At 42.2% G+C, this 24,075-nt stretch overlaps 1 protein-coding gene across 3 annotated transcripts in view; it reads left to right on the top strand.

Annotated features, from left to right (window-relative positions):
• The window catches only part of abhd12 (abhydrolase domain containing 12, lysophospholipase), a 177,143-nt gene extending 153,814 nt beyond the window's left edge, over positions 1 to 23,329 (top strand). For all 3 annotated transcript variants that reach the window (XM_072265674.1, XM_072265675.1, XM_072265676.1), the window contains exons 12-14: positions 9,742 to 9,820; positions 11,503 to 11,624; positions 15,586 to 23,329. In XM_072265674.1, coding sequence (XP_072121775.1) covers positions 9,742 to 9,820; positions 11,503 to 11,624; positions 15,586 to 15,619 — 235 coding nt within the window. In that variant the 3' untranslated portion in view covers positions 15,620 to 23,329. The remainder of the gene's footprint in view (positions 1 to 9,741; positions 9,821 to 11,502; positions 11,625 to 15,585) is intronic.
• The last annotated feature ends 746 nt before the right edge of the window (positions 23,330 to 24,075 follow it).

Below are 24,075 nucleotides of genomic sequence, written 5' to 3'. Positions count from 1 at the left end.
GCATGCTCCCCAATCCAGGCAACATCCTTGTAAATCTCCTCTGCACCCTTTTTATGGCTTCCACATCCTTCCTGTAGTGAGGCAACCAGGACTGTGCACAGTTACTCCAAGTGGGGTCTTACCAGGGTCCTATATAGCTGCAACATTACCTCTCGGCTCCTAAATTCAATTCCACGATTGATGAAGGCCGATGCATCGTGTGCCTTCTTAACCACAGAGTCAACCTGCGCAGCTGCTTTGAGTGTTGCATGGACTCGGACCCCAAGATCCCTCTGATCCTCCACACTGCCAAGAGTCTTACCATTAATACTATATTCTGCCATCATATTTGACCTACCAAAATGAACCACTTCACACTTATCTGGTTTGAACTCCATCTGCCACTTCTCAGCCCAGTTTTGCATCCTATTGATGTCCTGCTGTAACCTCTGACAGCCCTCCACACTATCCACAACACTTCCAACCTCTGTGTCATCAGCAGACTTACTAACCCATTCCTCCAATTCCTCATCCAGATTATTTATAAAAATCATGAAGAGAAGGGGTCCCAGAACAGATCCCTGAGGCACACCACTGGTGACTGACCTCCATGCAGAATATAACCCGTCTACAACCACTGTTTGCCTTCTGTGGGCAAGCCAGTTCTGGATCCACAAAGCAAGGTCCCCTTGAATCCCATGTGTCCTTACTTTCTCAAAAAGCCTTGCATGGGGTACCTTATCAAATGCCTTGCTGAAATCCATATACACTACATCTACGGCTCTTCCTTCATCAATGTGTTTAGTCACATCCTCAAAAATTTCTATCAGGCTCGTAAGGCATGACCTGCCCTTGACAAAGCCATGCTGACTATTCCTAATCATATTATACCTCTCCAAATGTTCATACATAAATCCTGCCTCTCAGGATCTTCTCCATCAACTTACCAACCACTGAGGTAAGGCTCACTGGCCTATAATTTCCTGGGCTATCTCTACTCCCTTTCTTGAATAAGGGAACAACATTCACAACCCTCCAATCCTCCGGAATCTCTCCCATCCCCATTGATGATGCAAAGATCATCACCAGAGGCTCACCCTTCCTCTCCCTCGCCTCCCACAGTAGCCTGGGGTTCATCTCATCTGGTCCCGGCGACTTATCCAACTTGATGCTTTCCAAAAGCTTCAGCACATCCTCTTTCTGAATATCTACATGCTGAAGCTTTTCAGTCTGCTGCAAGTCATCACTACAATCACCAAGATCCTTTTTCATAGTGAAATCTGAAGTAAAATAATCATTAAGTACCTCTGCTATTTCCTCCGGTTCCATACATACTTTCCCACTGTCACACTTGATAGGTCCTATTCTTTCACGTCTTATCCTCTTGCTCTTCACATACTTGTAGAATGCCTTGGGATTTTCCTTAATCCTGCCCGCCAAGGCCTTCTCATGGCCCCTTCTGGCTCTCCTGATATCCTTCTTAAGCTCCTTCCTATTAGCCTTATAATCTTCTAGATCTCTAACATTACCTAGCTCTCTGAACCTTTTGTAAGCTTTTCTTTTCTTCTTGACTAGATTTATTACAGCCTTTGTACACCAAGTTTCCTGTACCATAGCATGACTTCCCTGTCTCATTGGAACGTACCTATGTAGAACTCCACACAAATATCCCCTGAACATTTGCCACATTTCTTCTGTACTTTTCCTTGAGAACATCTGTTTCCAATTTAAGCTTCCAATTTCCTGCCTGATAGCCTTATAATTCCCCTTACTCCAATTAAACGCTTTTCTAACTTGTCTGTTCCTACCTCTCTCCAATGCTATTGTAAAGGAGGTAGAATTATGATCACTATCTCCAAAATGCTCTCCCACTGAGAGATCTGACACCTGACCAGGTTCATTTCCCAATACCAAATCAAGTACAGCCTCTCCTCTTGTAGGCATATCTACATATTGTGTCAAGAAACCTTCCTGCACACACTTAACAAACTCCACCCCATCTAAACCCCTTGCACTAGGGAGATGCCAAACGATATTTGGGGAATTAAAATCTCCCACCACAACAACTCTATGATTTCCAGGATCTGTTTCCCTATCTACTCCTTGATATCTCTGTTACTATTGGGCGGTCTATAAAAAACACCCAGTAAAGGTATTGACCCCTTCCTGTTCCTAACCTCCACCCCCAGAGACTCCGTAGAAAATCCCTCCATGGCATCCACCTTTTCTGCAGCTGTAACACTATCTCTGATCAACAGTGCCACGCCCCCACCTCTTTTGCCTCCCTCCCTGTCCTTTCTAAAACATTTAAAACCCAGCACTTGAAGTAACCATTCCTGTCCCTGAGTCATCCAAGTCTCTGTAATGGCCCCACATCGTATCTCCAAGTACTGATCCACTCTCTAAGCTCGTCCGCTTTGTTCACAACACTCCTTGCGTTAAAATAGATGCATCTCAAACCTTCGGTCTGAGTGCGTCCCTTCTCTCTCACCTGCCTATCCTCCCTCTCACACTGTCTACAAGCTTTCTCTATTTGTGAGCCAACCTCCTCTTCCCCAGTCTCTTCAGTTCGATTCCCACCCCCAACAATTCTGGTTTAAACGCTCCCCAGTAGCCTTAGCAAACCTCCCCGCCAGGATATTGGTCCCCCTGGGATTCAAGTGCAACCCATCCTTTTTGTACAGGTCACACCTGCCCCAAAAGAGGTCCCAATGATCCAGAAATCTGAATCCCTGCCCCCACTCCAATCCTACAATTCCACGCATTTATCCTCCTATTCCTATTCTTTCTATTCATTCTATTCCTATTCTTACGGTCGCGTGGCACAGGCAGTAATCCCGAGATTACTACCTTTGCGGTCCTGCTTCTCAATTTCCTTCCTAACTCCCAGTACTTTTTTTTTTTCGGGACCTCTTCCCTTTTCCTACCTATGTCATTGGTACCAATATGTACCACGACCTCTGGCTGTTTCCCTCCCACTGCAGGATATCATGGACGTGATCTGAAACATCCCGGACCCTGGCACCTGGGAGGCAAACTACCATCTGAGTTTCTTTCCTGCATCCATAGAATCGCCTGTCTGACCCCCTAACTATAGAGTCCCCTATCACTACTGCCTTCCTCTTCCTTTCCCTACCCTTCTGAGCCACAGGGCCAGACTCTGTGCCAGAGGCACGGCCAATGTTGCTTCCCTCAGGTAGACTGTCCCCCCCCCAACAGTACTCAAACAGGAGTACTTATTGTCAAGGGGCACTCTAGTACCTGACTCTTCCCCTTACTCCTCCTGACTGTGACCCACTTGTCTGTCTTCCATGGCCCTGGTGTGACCACCTGCCCATAACTCCTTTCTATCACCTCCTTGCTCTCCCTGACCAGGCAAAGGTGATTGAGCTGCATCTCCAGTTCCCTAACTCGGTTCCTTTGGAGCTGCAGCTAAACACACCTGGTGCAGATTTCTGCTGAGAAAGTTAGTTTCTTGTTAGTGTAAGCTCGACAATTGGAAGAAAAAGTTTGTGAACGCTTCGCATTTACCTGGTTTTCTGCATAAATTAAGATCAGATGACATTTTATGTGTAATTAATATCCTGGGGACCAATATCCTGGCAGGGAGGTTTGCTAAGGCTATTGGGGAGAGCTTTAACTAGAATTGCTGGGGGTGGGAACTGAATGGAAGAGATGGAGGAAGAGGCGGTTGGCTCACAAATAGGGAAAGCTTGGAGACAGTGCAAGAGGAAAGATAAGCAGGTGATAGAGAAGGGACAAGCTCAGACCGATGGTTTGATACGTCTCTAATGCAAAGAGTATTATGAACAAAGCGGATGAGCTTAGAGTGTGGATCAGTACTTGGAGCTATGATGTGGTGTCCATTACAGAGACTTGGATGGTTCAGGGGCAAGAATAGTTACTTAGAGTACCAGGCTTCAGATGTTTCAGAAAGCACAGGGAGGGAGGCAAAAGAGGTGGGGGAATGACACTGCTGATCAGAGATAGTGTCACGGCTGCAGAAAAGGAGGAAGTCACGGAGGGATTGTCTACTGAGTCTCTGTAGGTGTAAGTTAGAAACAGGAAGAGGTCAATAGCTCTACTGGGTGTTTTTTATAGACCACCGAATAGTAACAGGGACATCGAGGAGTAGATAGGGAGACAGATTCTGGAAAGGTGTAATAATAACAAGGTTGTTGTGGTGGGAGATTTTAATTCCCCAAATATTGATTAGCATCTCCCTAGAGCCAAGAGGTTTAAAATGGGGTGGAGTTTGTTAGGTATGTTCAGGAAGGACTCCTGACACAATATGTAGATAAGCCTACAAGAGGAGAGGCTGTACTTGATCTGGTATTGGGAAATGAACCTGGTCAGGTGTCTCTCAGTGGGAGAGCATTTTGGAAATGGTGATCATGATTCTATATCCTTTACCATAGCATTGGAGAGGGATAGGAACAGATAAGTTAGGAAAGAATTTAATTGGAGTAAGGGGAAATATGAAGCTATCAGGCAGGAACTTGGAAGCATAAACTGGGAACAGATGTTCTCAGGGAAATGTACGGCAGAAATGTGGCAAATGTTCAGGGGGTATTTGCATGGTGCTCTGCATATGTATGTTCCAGTGAGACAGGGAGAGGATGGTAGGGTACAGGAACCGTAGTGTACAAAGGCTGTTGTAAATCTAGTCAAGAAGAAAAGAAAATCTTACGAAAGGTTCAAAAAACTAGGTACTGATAGAGATGTAGAAGATTATAAGGCTAGCAGGGAGGAGCTTAAGAATGAAATTAGGAGAGCCAGAAGGGGCCATGAGAAGCTGTTGGCGAGCAGGATTAAGGAAAACCCAAGGCATTCTACAAGTATGTGAAAGCAAGAGGATAAGACGTGAGAGAATAGGACCAATCAAGTGTGACAGTGGAAAAGTGTGTATGAAACCAGAGGAGATAGCAGAGATACTTAACGAATACTTAGCTTCAGTATTCAATACAGAAAAGGATCTTGGCGATTGTAGGGATGACTTACAGTGGATTGAAAAGCTTGAGCATATAGACATTAAGAAAGAGGATGTGCAAGAGCTTTTGGAAAGCATCAAGTTTGTTAAGTCTCTGAGATCTGATGAGATGAACCCCAGGCTCGGTGGGAGGCGAGGGAGGAGATTGCTGAGCCTCTGGCAGTGATCTTTGCATCATCAATTGCGGTGGGAGAGGTTCCAGAGAAATGGAGGGTTCTAGATGTTGTTCCTTTATTCAAGAAAGGGAGTAGGTATAGCCTAGGAAATTATAGACCAGTGAGTCTTACTTCAGTGGTTGTTAAGTTGATGGAAAAGATCCTGAGAGGCAGGATTTACGAACATTTGGAGAGGCATAATATGATTAGGAATAGTCAGCATGGCTGTGTCAAAGGCAGGTTATGCCTTATGAGCCTGATTGAATTTTTTGAGGATGTGACTAAACATGTTGATGGAGGTAGAGCAGTAGATGTAGTGTATAAGGATTTCAGCAAGGCATTTGATAAGGTACCCCATGCAAGGCTTATTGAGAAAGTAAGGAGGCATGGGATCCAAGGGGATCTTGTTTTGTGGATCCAGAATTGGCTTGCTCACAGAAGACAGAGTGGTTGTCAACAGGTCATATTCTGCATGGAGGTCGGTGACCAGTGGTGTGCCTCAGGGATCTGTTCTGGGGCCCCTTCGCTTCGTGATTTTTATAAATGGTCTGGATGAGGAAGTGGAGCGATGGGTTAGTAAATTGGCTGATGACACAAAGGTTGGGGTGTTGTGGATAGTGTGGAGGGTTGTCAGAAGTTACAGCGGGGCATCGATAGGATGCAAAACTGGCTGAGAAGTGGCAGATGGAGTTCAAACCAGATAAGTGTGAAGTGGTTCATTTTGGTAGGTCAAATATGATGGCATAATAGAGTATTTTAATGGTAAGATTCTTGGCAGTGTGGAGGATCAGAGGGATCTTGGGGTCCGAGTCCATGGAACACTCAAAGCTGCTACACAGGTTGACTCTGTGGCTAAGAAGGCATACGGAGCATTGGCCTTCACCAATCGTGGGATTGAGTTTAGGAGCCGTGAGGTAATATTACAGCTATATAGGACCCTGGTTAGACCCCGCTTGGAGTACTATGCTCAGTTCTGGTCACCTCACTACAGAAAGGATGTGGAAAGTCTAGAAAGGGTGCAGAGGAGATTTACAAGGATGTTGCCTGGTTTGGGGAGCATGCTTTATGAGAATAGGTTGAGTGAACTTGGCCTTTTCTTCTTGGAGTGGCAGAGGATGAGAGGTGACCTGATAGAGGTGTATAAGATGATGAGAGGCATTGATTGTGTGGATAGTCAGAGGTTTTTTCCCAGGGATGAAATGGCTAACACGAGAGGGCACAGTTTTAAGGTGCTTGGAAGTAGGTATAATGGAGATGTCAGGAAGTTTTTTACACAGAGATTGGTGAGTGCGTGGAATGGGCTGCCGGCAACGGTGGTGGAGGCGGATACGATAGGGTCTTTTAAGAGACTCCTGGATGGATACATGGAGCTTAGGAAAATAGAGGGTTATGGGTAACCCGAGGTAATTTCTAAAGTACATGTTTGGTACAGCATTGTGGGCTGAAGGGCCTGTATTGTGCTGTAGATTTTCTATGTTTCTGAAACTAGAAAGGTTTCAAAAACATTTTCTTGCAACTATACATTTGGCTCAGCAGCTTGATGAAGGAAGATGAAACTGAATCCAAGATGAGGGAGATGCTGCTGATCTGTAGGAACACTTCATGTCTGAGCTCCGGCACTCAGTTGCTGTAGGTTTCATTTGGAGTATTGACTGCAGTTCTGGTAATAACATTACCAAAAGGATATAGAGGCTTTGCAGTGGGTATAGAGGAGGCTCACCGGGATACCTTCTGGATTAGAGGGCATTAGCTATAAGGAGAGGTTGGGCAAACTAGGATTGTTTTCTCAGGAGCATCGGAGGCTGAAGAAGACCTGATAGAAGGTTATGAAATTATGAAGGGCATCAGTAGGGTAGAGAGTCAAAGCAACTTTCCCAAGATGGAAATGTCAAAGACTAGGGGGCATAGCTTTAAGCTAAGAGGTAGATTTGAGGGAAATGTTGGGGCAGGTTTTCCTTTACACAGACAAGATGCCAGAAAAGCGCTGCCAGGGGTGGCAGTGGAAGCAGACATTGTTTAAAAGTCATTTAGAGAAGACACATGAACTTGAAGGAAATGGAGGGATATGGTTCACCTGCAGGCTGATAGGGTTAGTTTCATTTGGCATCATAATCAGCACAGTTATTGTGGACCAAAGGACCTGTTTCTGTGCTGTACTGTTGTACGTTTGATGAACATATATGGCGATGCCCAGCTGGAGTGAGTCCTCCAGGGAATGAATCCATTCAACTGGGACCATCACCTGCTCACTGCACCATGGATGAGTACTATCTGCCAAGAGCAAGCTGCTGGACATCCCCCGAGATTTTGGGCAGAAGACGTAGAGAAGCTGTAACGAGGACAATAGCTGACCAGGGAGCAGCCTTAGAGAAGTCTCATTCTGGGAGAGGGTGGCTAGCCAATTCTGGGATAGACTAAGTAGAGGAAAGATTGTAGGTAGAAGAGGGAGGAGGAGGGAATGAGAGTGGCAGTAAGTGAAGAGGGAGCTGGAGGGGTAAGAGTAAGCATAGAGAAGAGTGGTTGTGAATATTTGCATGTGTGTAAGTCCATGTATTTGCAGTAGGGCCTGGTTTTCAATCAGCTTGGATCTCCTGGATATCGGATGAAGACCTGATTCTGTTAAAATTGTGAGAGGTGGTCACTGCATATTGAAATAAACCATTCTCTTCCATTCTGTGCTGAGTGGAAGCAAGGTGTCATTTGGACTCGAGAATGTCTAAGAAGACTATGTACACTTTTCCAGTTTTCATCCTAGAAGAAAAAAGATTATAGTGTAGATTAATGAGGATGTTGCCAGGGATGGAGATTTATAGTTATCAAGAGTTTGATTTGTTTTAGTGGTTTCTTTGCAATTAATGAACAAGGATCTTTTTCTCTTGGAAGGGAGGTTTTCTTGGAAGGGAAGGTGGAGACAGAAACCATCTTTACATTTGCAGGTGAAGCGTTGTAATTGATAAGGTTGTTGATTGGAAGTGGGAGATCTAGGACCTGAAGACACAGCCTCAAGATACAAAAATGTCTCTTTAGAACAGAGAAAAGGAGGAATTTCCTTAGTCAGAGGGTGCTGAATCTGTGGAATTCATTCCCACAGATAACTGGTGGCCAAGTCACTGGATAAATTTAAAGCAGAGTTTGATAGGTTCTTGATTAGTAAGAGCGTCAAAGGTTATGGGGGAAAGGCAGAAGAATGAGATTAAGACTCTACCCCACTCAACACCTCTACACCACCCCATCTACGCTCCACCCACACCCCTCTACAACTCTCCCTTACACCCCCTTCTCTCCTTCTCCCCCTCTTCCCCACCGTCTCTCCCCCCCCCCCCCGTCCCCTACCTCTATAGACAAAAGTTTATGCTAATGACAGATCACCAGCCCCCTGTGTCCATTTTTGGGCCCCATATCTCAGAAAGGATGTGTTGTCATTGGAGAGAGTCCAGAGGAGGTTCACAAGGATGATTCTGGAAATGAAGCAGTTAAGATATGAGAAGCGTTTAGAAGCTTTGGGCCTGTACTCACTGGAATTTAGAAGAATGCGGGCAATCTCATTGAAACCTACCGAACGTTGAAGGGACTAGATAAGGTGGATGTAGAGAGGATGTTTCCTCTGGTGGGGGTATCCAGAACTAGAGGGCACTGCCTCAAAATTGAGGGGTGATCTTTTACTACAGAGGTTAGGAGGAATTTTTTTAGCCAGAGAGTAGTGAATCTGTGGAATGCTCTGCCACAGACTGCAGTGGAGGCCAAGTCTGTGGGAATATTTAACCTTACCGCTGCTGATTGCCCACCATCAATATCCTGAGGCTTAATGTTAACCGGAAACTCATCTGGAGCGTCTGCCCAATATGGCTACAGCTACACGTCAGAGAGGGAGGGTATTATGTGCAAGTGACTCATCTCTTGATACCACAATATCTTTCTACTATCCACAAGGCACAAGTTCGAAGTGTCTTGCCTGCATAAGGGCAGCTCCAACAATGGGGGAGAAGATCCACATCACCCAGGACAAGACATCCTTTGTGATTTGTGCACCATCCCCTACCCTAAATATTTGCTCCCTCCAGTAGGGTACAGAGACTGCAGCAAGTAGCATCTACATGGGGAAGATACTTCCCTGGGCCATTCCAGCTACCCTACCTTCTCAAGGGCAACTAAGGATGTGGAATAAATGCTAGTCTTGGTAGCAACATCCACATCTTGAGAAATAAAGTAAAAGCCCTTCCTGATCCACGTCTTCTATCATTCCACTCTGCAGTGAGCAATAACTTGCTTTGAAAACAAGCATTTTGTCAAAATTGATTGATTAAATAAGGAAATCTCGTTAAGGGAGGGAATATCTGGCTTGGGTAAATTTCAAACTATAGAGTTCCGGGGTGTAAAGCTGGCTACCTCTTGCCCTCATACAGCAGTGATGGGATCATGTGAAATTGCCTTGTCCTAACATCAAATTTGATAGCACCGCAAAGCAAACATGTTGAATTTAAATGAAATGCGGTGTTTCACATGCCTCTTTAAAACCAAGCAAATACCAGAGAAAGTAAATGCCAGTTTATTGTTGTTTTCCTTTTTTTTAATCTGTTCTTTATGCCTGGTCTGTATATCATTCTCTTTGTTCTTCAGTGTGCGACATATCACCTGCCCATTGCTGATTCTCCATGCAGAAGATGATGCTGTCATCCCCTTCCACCTAGGAAAAAAGGTATGCCACAGCTGTAGTGATTTTTCAAGATTGCTAGATTCTGGATTGGATCCAGAAGACTGGAAAATTGCAAATGTCATTCCACTCTTTAAGAAAGAACGGAAGCAAAGACAGGAAATTATAGGCTGCTAAGCCTTTAAAACAGAGGTTGATGTGTTCTTAATTGGTAAGGGCATCAAAGGTTACAAGGTGAAGGCACGAGAATGAGGTTGAGAGGGGGTTCAGAGGGATAATAAATCAGCCATGATGAATTAGTGGCGCAGATTTGATGGCCCGAATAGCCTAATTCTTCTCCTATGTCTTATGGGCTTTAATGAGCTTAATTAATTAAATTATTATTTGCAGTAATATTCCTGCTGCTAGATTCCATGCAAAACCTCCAAAAAGAAATGGAAAGCAAAAGCTCTGAAAATAAATTCATCCAAAATTTCCTCCTCTTCTCCGTCTTGTTTTACGGCGGTTGGCACCCAACCGCCATAAAACAAGACAGAGAAGAAGAAGAACTTAAGTTTAACCCACTGAAAGAGTTTTAAGTTTATAGTCATATGAGAGAGGAGGAGAACACTATTTTAACTCCATCTGGGAAAAGGTTCTCCTTTGACCATAATGGGGTTGTATTCTGTAATCAAACAGTCCAAGACAATAGAATTGTTTGATGACACCAGTCTTCAGAAATTGTGTACAGTAACTTTCTTCATTTAAAATCCCTTTTGAGATAATCTGAGCTTTTGACCAATTGTGGCCATTACTCTTCAGAAAGGGTGTGAAATCTTGGAGGGGGCGCAAAGAAATTTACTGGAATAAATCCAGGAATAAGAATTTACAGTCATGCACGTTGACTAGAGAAAGACAGTTGATCACAGCAAGACAGGAATAATTAATGCAAAAGATTTGATAAAGGTGCTTAAAATTAAAAGAAGCTGTTGAAAACGTTGGGATATTCAGCAAGTTGAGCAGTATGTGTAGAGATAGAAACTGAATCAATGTTTCTTGTCAGTGACCCTTCACTAGAACTGGAAAAGTGAGACAACAAATATGTTTTAAGTTGCTGAGAGGGTGAGGGTTGGGGGAGAACAGAGAGATGCTGTGATGGGGTGGAGACTGAGGTAATCCAATTACTTGGGCCATGTTTAATCACAGCTGATTGGGAGGAGTTATAAACATGAGGAGGTGAATACGTACAGTAGAGAAGAAAACGCGCTGGAAGAAGTGAGGATCAGCAGTTACTGCAAACCTGAAATAAAAGAGGGTGCTAGAAATACCACAGCAAGAGGTAAATCTGTGTTGAGGTTACAGGTGAATCAGAATTGGCTAATTCTGACACAACTTATTTTGATTTTCAATATCTACTTGGACACCCATCTTGCATGAGCTTCCTGCTATGTTGACCACCCACGCCCCTTGTGAGAGAGGATAAACGAATCGTGGATCTTCCATCCCCATGACCCTTCAAAACATAGTCTTGGGCCCTTACCTCACTGGAGAGATTTGGTGCTCATCTCCTGTTTCCTGTGGTGAAATGTACTGGAAGTGTTTAATCATCAATGCTCATTTCCACTTCAGTGCAGTCTTTTTCCTTTAGTACCTGACCTGCGGTGTGGATTGACAGGAGAGTTTATTATAAAGTCTGGATGATGATAATCTGAACCCTAGGTGTTTAAACCCACTTTGTTTCTCTGCAGCTTTATGATATTGTTGCATCTTCTCGAAGTAGCAGGAAAGTGCAATTTATTCCCTTCCATAAAGACCTTGGCTATCAGCACAAGTATATATACAAGAGCCCCGAACTTGCTCAAATTCTGAGGTAAATATGCACTTATTTTCTGGTGGTTATATGTTCTCCCTTTCCCCATATTGAGTTCACCCAAGGTTATTGACTTGTTCCTCCTGGCTTTATCAGAGTGGGCTGGGGGGAGGCCTGACAGAAGTTCGTAAATTATGAGAAGGATAGAATGGGTGGTCAGTCAGAATCTTTTTCCCGGGGTAAAAATGCATTACGATAAGAGGGGAAAGTGTCCTTTTTTCACACTGAGCATGGCAGGTGCCTGAAGCAAGCTGCCAGAGGAGTGGCGGAAGTAGATACAGTTTATTATTATTTATTTATTGAACTACAGCCTGGAATGGCCTTTCTAGCCGTGCCACCCAGCAATTCCCCTGAATGACCAATTAACCGACCAACTGTACGTTTTTGGCCTGTGGGAGGAAACTGGAGCACCCGGAGGGAGCCCATGTGGCCACGGGGAGAACATACAAACTCCATGCAGGCAGTGACAGGAATTAAACCCGGGTTGCCCGTACTGTAAAGCTTTGTGCTAACCACTAGGCTACCGTGCTACCCCAGTTGTGCTGTTGAAGTGGTTGTTTGTATAATGGAGTCTGCAGGGAGTTGAGGGATATGATCATGTACAAACAGAAAGAATTTAACTTAATTTGGCGAGGTGTTTGGCACAAATATCCTGGTGCAAGGAACTTGTTCCTGCACTGAACTGCTATGTGTCCTAGTAAGAAGGGGAATAGATTTTCTTGATACTTTGAGTACAAAACTAACTCTGCAGGACCATGGCATGAGGGTCAGCTACCCTCTCGACTCTCAGTAATCAGGCCAGACTCAAGTTCTTAATTCCTTGGTTAATTTGATCACACTGCAACAAAGTTCCCCAAATACAGAGCTCCTGAATGACTCAAAAATCACAACTCATAGATCAATTATTCTACAAGTCACATGTAATTATGTGAACTGATCATCCAGTTCAAATTTCACACATTATAGCCTTTTCACTACCTACCATTTGAGAACCATACCACGGTAGTGTGGTTAGTGCAGCACTTTACAGCGTTGGCAATTACCGATTGGGGTTCAGTTCCTGTCACCATCTATAAGGAGCTCTCCCCTGACTGCATGGGTTTCCTTCCACGTTCCAAAGACGTACTGGTTATGGTCAGTAGGTTGTGGGCATGCTATGTTGGTGACACTTGTGGGCTGTCCCCAGCACATCCTCAATTGGTGTGAGTTGTTGACACAAAACGATGCATTTCACTGTTTCGATGTACATGTGACAAATAAAGCTAATCTAAGGGACTGTACAACTCATGCTCTCAGTATTATATATTTATTATTTATTATAATTATTATTTGCTTCTTTTGTACTTGCACAGTTTGTCTTTTGCACATTGGTTGCTTGTCAGTCTTTGTGTGTAGTTTTTCATTGATTCTATTGTACTTTGTTCTATGGTGAATCCCTGCAAGAAAATTAATCTCAGCATAGTATTTGGTGACAGATAATAAATTTATTTTCAACTTTGAACTTTAATCTTTACCTTTTTATATTTTATTTTGACCATTGACCAATGTCCAGTCATAACAGAACATCCTTTTGTTTCATCCCATCAATCAGTGTCACAAAGGTCATTTGTAGCCATATGCTTGTAGTTTTTGTAGCCACATTTACCTTTTTAAAAGATGTATCTCCATTGCCTCTTCCTGCAGCGATGATCTGTTTCAGCAACAGGTCTGTAGCCCTGGTAACCCGCAGGATCTGTCGGCTGTGTAAGTCTAGGGAAGACCATCTCTGGCCCCACCAAACTCGTGAGATTGAGGTGCAGAACCTCCTGTTTTGTGAGGATGCTGCGTGATGTGTTCCCCTGTCACAAATCAGTACCACGAAATAACAGTCAGTACACCATATGCAGTTAGACCAGTTAGCTTTATAATTCTTAATTTGACTAAAGGTTAGTAAAGTAAAACAAAAAGAAAAGGGTCCATTTTAATGAAACAGACTAATGTGCACAAGTTGGAGCTCATGGTTTCCCTTCTGCTGGTCCTCTGTCGATTTCCCAAGGCTTCGTTGACTCCCGGCCCCACTCCAAGTCCACTCCTTTCTGGTGTCTATGACCTCCCCTTTCTGGCATCTTCTGTCTCCATCTTCCACCGAACAAAAGACCAGATCACCTCAGTGTCAGGCACACAGCACGAAAACACCCTCCCCTCATTGGACGGCTCACATTCCAAAGCACCCGTTATCTCTAACCATAACCCAAACACTGCTTCTACAGAAAGACCATTACATTAGCAGTGAAACCTTTCCCGGGGTTTTTTGTTAAGTACTCCGTTTGGGGACAGCAGGTCAGCTAAGTTCTTCCCAACCTGCTACTCAATCACAGAATTCAGCAATGGGGCAGGGACAGTTATATTAACATGTTTTGTCAGCTACACCAATATCCTAGAAGAAGAAGGAAGCCCTTAACTCCGAGTGGAGTCATCGGGACGCCGTCATGACGGCGTTTTTTTTTAGCAGGCTTTCTTACTTTTACAAAGCCGAGTTGCTAGCTTGACACTCACCGACCCAGCATGGATGGAAAGCGTGCAAGGGAGCTGGCCGGATTTGAACTCGGGAGCCTTCGCTCCGAAGTCCAGCACTGATGCCACTACGCCACCAGCCAGCGACACCAATATCCTAAGTGTCATAAAAATATATCCGTATCGTACCACTTAATCACACACCATTGTCCTAGCTGGGTAAGGCAAAGTAAACTATCTAATTGCAATCCCAAATGCAGGTACTAAGGAAACCTAATGAATCAAGTTCAGTCTTCATTTTAGTTTATCACCACTTTTCCATAAAGAGGAAAATGCAAAACTAAGGAAGAATTGGAGAGGAAGGAGGATGTCTGAGGGTTGCTTAGAATCAAAAGAGGGGCAAACTTAAAGAAGAGAAAACAACAGGAATTCTGCAGATGCTGGAAATTCAAGCAACACACATCAAAGTTGCTGGTGAACACAGCAGGCCAGGCAGCATCTCTAGGAAGAGGTGCAGTCGACGTTTCAGGCCGAGACCGACGAAGGGTCTTAGCCTGAAACGTCGACTGTACCTCTTCCTTGAAGAAGAGAGATTGTTTTAGGGTGTGCAAGAGGTGACATCCTTATTAAGGAAATAGAAATAGAAGTTATGAAGGTAACAAGAAAGACTGATCTTTAGGAAGTGTTTAAGAAGGAGATTGGAAGAATAAGCTTTAATGATTGCATCCAAAAATGTCTACAAAAAGTTGTGGACATGGCTCAGCCAATCACAGGCAAAGCCCACCCAACCATTGAGCACATCTACAAGAGGTGCTGCCACAAGAAAGCAGCATCCATCATCAAGGACCCCAGCCATCCAGGCCTTGCTCTCTTCTTGTTGCTGCCATCAGGAAAGAGGTACAGGAGCCTTAGGTCCCATACCACCAGGTTCAGGAACAGTTATTACCCCTCAAACACCAATCACCAAGGATAACTTGACTCACCTCAACTCAAAGTGAATCCATAGGTTGTGGAATCAGTTCAAAGACTTTACAGCTCATGTTCTCACTTTTATCTATCTATCTACTTTTTAATTTTCACAGATGGGCTTCTTTTTGCACATTGGTTGTTTGTCAGTCTTTGGAGTTTTTCATTGATTCTATTGCATTTCTCTATTCTACTGTGAATGCCTGCAAGAAAATGAATCTCTAGGCAGTATACAGTGACGTATACATACTGCAATAAGAAATTAACTTTGAACTTAATGATAGAGCATAATCTGTTGAGTTTGGAAGAAGAGAAAATGAGTTTGAGCACTAAGGTGGCAATTCCTGCTTTCCAGGGAATGTGATGGCATTTGTCGGGGCTTGGGACAATGTTATGAAATAGCATCGCATTTTTTGCCTTAAATGGCATGTGAGAAGATTCATAGGTAATAATTCTATATGTGAAATGTTGTAAATCCCTTTTTTTTCCTCTGTTGATCTAGGGAGTTCTTAGATGATCCAACCTTTCATCATTAATGAGGTGCACCACAGTGAACAGATAACAACTTCAGAGCAGCGTGAAGACTTCAGTCCTTGTCAACATTGATTTACATTCCACTAAACTGTTCTGTTTGAAGACAAAGTAAAAATCATGATCTCAGAAATTTTATTTTTAGTCAGGTGAGAAGGAGCACTGAGCTGGGTATAATGATAAAGCAAAGTGAAGGACATTAATTGAAATTTCAAGGAGTTTAAGTTTAATAAAGAAGTGAAGGCGCTCATTTCTTTTCAAGACCATTGTGATGGAATTCCTGTGTTAAGTTTTCCAAAGTGTAAACGTAAGTAAGGAGGATCAGGGTAATTTCAAATTATTATTCTTAATCAACACACTCCATTTGTTGCTTCCAAATCATGGATGATCTTACAACAGTACTTTTACTTCTGATAGTGTAAACTTGTTGATGTGCCCCGTAATGTTGGTTTAATCTTCATTGTTCTGTTCCATTGTGAGAAGGGTTTTGTGATGAAATATTGTTCATGTGAAGATGATAATCATTCAGAAACTCAGATTGATGAGGACATCTGAAGGATTATACCTTTAGGGTAAATTCAAGTGAGTCTGTCTTGATCTAGTAACTAGGTGTTATTCAGATAGGTCATTCTCTGCAAACTAGAGGTAATGGTCATATGTAATGTGTCTTGTGAGCAACTTCCTCTCAGTATCCAAGCAATCTGAGTTTTGTTACAAAAAATGGGAGGTTGTAATGATACTATTCCAAGATAAATATTCAAAATCAGATCAACTGTTGAGCCTTGTGTGTTGATAGTACAAAACTGTTGGGTGTCTGAATGAACTGTTTTTGTGAAAATTTCCATTGTCACATAGCTTTTGAAGACAAGCAGTGGTTCTTACTGTAATCACCAGAACAAATCAAAATTACAATGAACTTGTCTAGCAATTAACTTGTATTGTGAACTGTTATCACAGCCCTGCTGATGCACTTGTAGTTAGTGAACAATGCTACATGTATAGCAGTGATTATGTGAGACATGTTAAATTTACTGGCTGACTTCTGGGGCATAGTGTAACATTCTTTTAATCTTTAAGTTCAGTCGCTTTAGAATATACACCAATGTAAATAGAGTGGATTTCATTATTGAACATGCAAAAATTCCTCTTAACACACTTCACTGTTATAATGAAGATTTAACCGTTAAATAGAAAAAGCCTTCGGTAAAGAAAGCAAACGCCTTGTGTAGAGCATAGACTTTATTTATTGAAGTATTTACATATTTGTCTAACATACACCTGACTTGATAAAATTAAAACTTGAAAATGCTGGAAAAAAGAAAAAATATAGAAAATTTAGAAAAGTGTAGTAGACCTGCTGAGATGAGTAAGGAAGAGTCAAGTACTGTGAATTCCTGTTAATTGGGGCATGGGTTAGTCATTACAGCTGATTATTGGGACAGTTCTTTGTTTATTTAGGACACTGTGCCACTTAATTGGGACAGGAGATGGTCAATTATGTGCACTTGTCTGGCCGTTAGGCACTACACCGTGCTTAGAGTGAACAGTTGCGTCTGCTTGTGTTATATTATCCATTTGGGCTGATGGACGCCAATTCAAAAAGCAATGAGTTTTGATAATTTAGTTTTTTTATTTTTAAAAAATTGTTTGAGAACCTTGCCATGATAAGATCTGACACTAGCTGGAAAAGTTACCCTACTGGACCAAATTAAAAGCCACACACCTGACACCATTCATCATCAGCTGGCAGAGATGACTGGAGTGCCAAAATCTACAATTCCACGCTTGGTACGTCAGCAAGATGGGAGGAGAAGATGGCGGCATGACACAGCGCGCGCGGCCGCTCCGAAATGATATCGTATTTGTTAAGTAGGTGCCGTGCACCTACTAAATGATATCCTATTTGTTAAGTAGGTGCCTGATTTGATGGAAACAGACATGAGAAACTCGAGGAACATCTGGAGAAACTTCTGAAATGCCTGCTTCACTGCCACTGCTACTGTGCGATCGAGAATCTCCGGAGGGGAAGGCCCCAAATTCTCGGCTTTGCCTATTGCCTGTTGCCAGGTCCGGGGTCGAAGCGCTTGGCAGAGATGGTGCTCGGTGCTCAGCGTCGGAGGGCTGGTTGGAGGCTCAAAGTTTTCGGATGGACTCAAGAGTTGGCTGTGGTCGGGTGCTTCCAGGGTGCTGCATCGGCAAGTTTGCAGCGCTGGAGGTTCGTGGCAGGAAGAGAATTTCTCTTCCTTCTACCGTCTGCGTGAGATGATGGGACTTTCGAGAGACTTTGAGACTTTTTTTTTACCGTGCCCACGGTCTGTTCTTTATCAAATTACGGTATTGCTTTGCACTGTTGTAACTATATGTTATAATTATGTGGTTTTTGTCAATTTTTTTAGTCTTGGTTTGTCTTGTGTTTCTGTGATATCTTTCTGGAGGAACATTGTATCATTTCTTAATGCATAAAGCATTACTAAATGACAATAAAAGAGGACTGCGTGTCCTCATATTCTAAAGATAATCTGTGAGAAGAATAGACATTGCATGAGGGACAACAGGGAATATCCCAAAAGCAAAAGTGTGAAGGTAAGGATCCAGATGTTGGAGAGGTGCTCAGTCAGTGGTTTTCCATTGTAGCTGGATGAGATGTGCACGTCAGTGGACCAATGTTTAACAAAAAAAAGTCTAAGGAGCTAGTTAAGAAGTTGGGACATGAATATTTTAAAGCAATAGGTGGTTGGTTGACTCGATGGAAATGTGGGCACCACATTAAATTCTCGAAAATACACAGCAAGAAAACTAGTGCTGAAATGCGGAAACATGCAAATATGCAAAGCTTCCCAACTTGTTTCAAAAATTTTACGCAGTCGGTATCGACAATGCCAATGAAACAGGCCTTTTTTATCATGCCACGTAGGACAATTCCCTTTGCTACAAACATGGAACACTAGCAGGTTCAAAGAAAGCAATGGATCACATAACTGTGTGTTGTTCAAATTTGTCAGGAACTGATAAAAAGAAATTGTTGGTTATTGGGAAAGGTATTAAACATCGATGCTTTAAGGGATTAAGAATGGGTAGTTTACCAATCGAGTACTATGCCAGCATACACTTGATGAATTCTTCTGTTGGTAACCATTATAAAATAATACATAGTTTTAGAGTACTGTTTCATTTAAATACATAATTTGTTATTCAGTTACTTAGTAGTTTGTCTTTTTTTACATACCTTTTTAACTATTTCCATGAAACCTCGGCTAATTGGAGCAGCCGCTTAATGGGGCCAAAGTGTATTGGTCCCGATATGTCTCAATTGACTGGAATCCACTATATATCTGTCACTCCTACTGAGTCAGGAATCTGTCTTTCTCAATGCTGAATTTCCGGAAATGTTTTGATAAAAATCTCACTGATCTACTTCAATGATGGAAAGGAGGTTTTCCTGTTCCACTGAAGATAACAACTAGCCAGTATATAAGTCTTACAGCCTTTGAGAAAAATATTTAATGGGTTTCTCTGGCTGGGGAAGTTACATGGAATTTCACAGCACAAAATCAGGCCTTTTGCCTCATAGATGGTTTACGTTGTTGTTTCCTTGCTTCATATCATCTGATCAACATTGTTACCCCTTTCTACCTCGTGTGCATACTTCTGGCTGTGGTCACCCAGCAAGGGCTCTTCAGTAAACCTCCCTCTTGAAATGAATCTTTGCAGCTTGACTTTAAGCCATGATGCTAATAGAAATCAACATTAGTTATTTTTCCTGAGTGTGTCTGGTAATGATAGAAGTTAAATCATACTTGGCTTAATTCTTTGTGTAACTTGCAGTTTGCTGTTGATTCTTGAGCATTAACTTTACTCAGACAATCCCCATTTGTTAGACATGGAGTTTTGCATGGGCAGCTGATGTCTTAACCTTCATTGTCATTTGTATGCAGTGTAGACATTTGGCATAGCTATCATTAATGATTTTTTGCCATTTTTCAAAACTAATAAGATATCATGCTTGGCTCATTGATGACGCTGTCACCTCAAGTCAGAGTATTATGGATTCAAGCCTATGTACGGAGACATGAGCCAGGGTGAATGTGCTGCATTGACTGAAGTCTTTTGGATGAATTGTTAAACTGAGACTCTATCTACCCTCTCAGAGAATACTAAACATTTCACAAGTGGGGAAACATGCCCCTAATTCAGCTATGAAACCCAAATGAGGTTAGTTGTAACTAATAGGGCAATAATAACTGTGTAGTCAATACTGTGTTGACTTTTGGGTTTATGTTTATAAACTTGTAAATAATTCAGAAGGGGCAAAAGCAAAATACTGTGGGTGCTAATATCTGAAGTAAAAGGGAAAAAATGCTGTAAATAGTCAACCAGCAGTTGTAGAGAGAGATACAAGTTTAATCAGAGTTGGCTGACCTGATGAAAAGTTTACATAGCTCCTCTTTGTCATGAAGAAAAAGACTTGCTTTTATCTAGGGTTCACAGAAAAGTCATCTCAAATCAACTTGCTGCAATGAAAAATCTTTTGAAATAGTGACTGGTCTGTCATAGGAACAAATGGCAAATGACGCGTGCAGCAAGGTTGCATAAATAACAATGTGATAATGACTAGTCTCTAATTCTTTGTGGGATATTATCATACTGGAGGAGGATTCTTTTGTCCTTTAAAATAGCTCTGCCTTGTGTTTGATGTCTCCCAAAGTGCAATCCTCAACTGGGGACCCAACTCTCACCATTGAGCCAACAACTCCTAAGTCAAAAATGAGAGCCAACATTCATGTATGTAGTAATCAGGTGTTTACACAGATGACTGGTAATTACTTTACTACATTTCAAAAGTTTCTTTTCTACAAGTCTTTTTGTCCATAATAAAGCGGTAAATATATAAACATTCATCAAGCCAGCCAATTCTGATTAAACCCTCTACTGCCAGTTGGAGGAACATCACCTTGTATTCTGTCCTGGTAGTTCTCCAGCCTGATGGCATGAACAATAATTTCTCTAACTTCCAGTAACTAGTCACATCTGTCCCTTTATGTTTTCCTTATCCCACCATCTCCCTCTCTTCCTTGCCCTCTTGATCTGCCCATCACCTATACATTTCTCCCATTGGTTCCTTTCCTCGCTTCACTTCCTTTATTCCATGGTTCACCATCCTCTCCTATTAGATTCTATTTTCTTCAGCGCCTTTAACTTCCACCTATCACCTTCCAGCTTCTCATTCCCATTCTCTCACCACCTGCTTATCACCCACCAGCTGTATCAACCATTTCCCCTCACCTTTTATGTTGGCCAACTCCCATCTTTCTTCCCAATCCTGATGGAGTCTTAACTTGACTGTCCATTTCCCTCCACAGGTGCTGCCTGACCCACTTGAGTTCCTCCAGCTCCTTTATGTTGCTCCAGATTTCTGGCATCTGCAGTCTCATGTCTCTCTCTGCTTAAACCCTGTACCTTACCATACAAATACTGGAATCTTTCTGTTGATAGGGTAACTGGTGTCAGATTGGTGAAGCTGCTATTGAATCATACATCTTCATTTTAACAGCATCACTATTCTGAGGAAGCCGAATCTTTAAGGGAAAACTTTTACTATTGACTTTTGCTTGTGGTTTATTCTAGCAGTGTGAAAAGGCCTGTTAGTATCATCAGGTGCCACCCTTCTTTAACTGTTGCTTATGGAGTCAGTTACTCCATTTAAATAAAAACAGAACAGGACATTACATTGTAGTAGATAATGCAGCTGAATCAGCGGATTATATCATGATTAAACTGGCAGTAATCATTTGTAATATCACATCTACAGGTTTCTGATTGTGGCTGGATCAAGCATGGAGTCCATTTAAATTGTCTTGTTGTTTTAGAACAGAAAAGCTGTAGTTCTCCATAGATCCATCCCGTTATACTCTTCATGAAGTGCTGCAGGCTCCCTGCATGGTGCTTCGTTATAATCACTGTCTCACAGAGGGAAAACTGTTACTAATCAAAGTACAGGTGTTATACAACCAGGAAATATGTGAGAGAATAGAAGGTGGGAATATTCCACAATATTTTGTTTTAGTTACTCGCAATCAGATTTTTCAGAGAACTTGAAAGCACATTGCATTTAGATGTATGAGCCATAATGGACTTAGAATTACTTTGTATGATCAAGACTGTTAATAATTGTAAGTTATAATTGGAAGGTTGGAATCTACTCGGATAGCTTCTGTAAATTCTGCACCCCTATGAGCGTGTCAGTTGGACTATAGGGAAATTGAGGGTTAAGAGGAAGTGGAATGGAGCTAAGGCAAAGATCAGACCAACCATGTCTCACTGGATGCCCAAGTCTGCTGCAGATGCCCCAGCATGCAGCCTAATCAGGCTCCTGGCCTTTCATCATGAAATTTAGCTTTTAAAATTATTGGAACTGTGATTCTGTTAGAAATGCAAGTTTCAACATTTTGAATCTTTTGTTGTGACCCTTCAGTATAAAGGAGCCTCTTGAGCATGCATAATGAAAGCAGATCACTTGGAAAAAGTGCTTCTCGTGTTCCCCATTGGACTCGTGTTCATGTTCTCATTAACTACAGAAAACTCTCCTGTTCCAGCAGTTTGTTAAAAGCTGTAAATAGGTAGTTTCTCCCCCAACCAATCTGCTTTAATGTGGAATCAAATTGTGATTATCTCTGCAATGGAACTTTAGGGCAATACTCATCGAATGTGAATATTGTTATCACAGATTCTGCAGATGCAGAAAATCCAGAGCAGCACACAAAATGCTGGAGGAACTCAGCAGGTCAAGCAGTGTCTATGCAAAGGAATAAAGAGTCAAATTTTCAGGCTGAGACCCTTCATCAGAACCGGGCAATTTAATAATAAACTTCATCATGCACTGCAGGTGTTTAGTGGCCAAGTCCATCGACACTGATGTGCACGCGAGGAAGGACAGTCGATGAAAGGGCCTTGCCAAAATCCAGGTGTAGGGAACAATTTATCCAAGTCTCAGGCCAAAACGTTGACTGTTAATTCCCCTCCATAGATGCTGCCTGACCTGCTGAGTAGCTCCTGAATTTTGTGCGCTTTAGTAGTGAACGCTGGACATGATTCACAATCCCTTTGTTCTGGTCCAAGGGAACACTTCCCCTAGATGTCAGCAAGCTTTTAAATTACGCAGGGGATGAGAAATTAGATGTAGAAATGTGTAAGGGGAACCAAAACCAGGGACCATAATGAAAGAATCCAGTAAAGAACATAGGAGCACATAGAGAGGGTTGAAAATGTAAAACTCAGTCATACAAGTTCACTAATGAATATGCGTTTAAAGGGAATGGTAGGTAAATATCCAACAGGCACAGAAACAGAGATAGTGATGGTATTAGATGAAAAGCTGTGTGAAGTATTAGCACAGTCTTAGACAAATTAACCCGTTTCTGTGCTATGAGTTGTGTGTTCATCTATGTAAAAGCAAAGGAGTTTTGCATACTTACAATTACTAATGATATCAGTAACCTTTTATTTTGTTGCTATGTGCAGATGAGGAAGCGATTGAATGGTTCTGTAAACATCAAGTGTAATGGCATTTTGTGCAGGGTTGTGAACAGCCTAATTGAAAGGTTAAACAATTGCGTGATCTTGCACATTTTGTAAGCTGCTGAATCTAAGACTTCGCTTGAATATTAACTGAATTTATGTACTGTATATTTTTTAAATAAATAAAATCCTGAGCCTAAGATGACTTGGTGTGTGGTGTCACATAAGACAATAAGGTTCTGTGCTTTTGATTCTTAGGGGTTTATTGCACTGGACGATAAGGTGTGAATTACAGATTGAAAACCTTCCACAGTTGTGAACAGAGATGCTCCTAACCATGTAATTCCTACAATAGTCTCCAAACCTTCCAGCTTTTATACTGGTTAAGCATTCCACCCGAATGACTTTTTTTAGATTAAGCAACATGATTAGCATAACCATGGCTATAATTAATTTTCAGTCATTAGCAGTGCTCTCAATATTGCAATAGAATTAGTATTTAAGACTGAAACAAAAACTGGTTTCCTACACACTTAAATCCCACTTGTTACTGCACATTTTAGGTACAAATTAGTCTGAGATTCACAGGCGCAACTTGACATCAGAAAATCGGTGAAATTTAGGTGAATATCCAACATTTACAAACACTAAACTCTGTCGATGGAAAAGTGTAAAATACAGTTCTGAGGAGGCAGTGAGTGGATCTCCGTGTTCCTGGAGTACAATTGTCACAATAATCTAGCTTGTCAAGCATACCAATCCCTTTCTGCTTCACTTGAAAGTCAGTTTTAACCTGAGAGGGTCCACTCAGCAGGCAGCTGGTTCATTTAAATGGAAGACAAAAATTTATCTTCAGACAAGATATCCCTATTACAGTTTGAGGCATATGCAGGGGTGTGGGGCAAGAACAAGGCATAAGTGGTCAGGCACATCATCCTAGCTTAAC

This window comes from Mobula birostris, chromosome 8, assembly GCF_030028105.1.
Source record: "Mobula birostris isolate sMobBir1 chromosome 8, sMobBir1.hap1, whole genome shotgun sequence".
Taxonomy (NCBI): domain Eukaryota; kingdom Metazoa; phylum Chordata; class Chondrichthyes; order Myliobatiformes; family Myliobatidae; genus Mobula; species Mobula birostris.
Note: the sequence above shows the minus strand (reverse complement) of the source record. Positions and strands in the feature narration are given on the sequence as shown.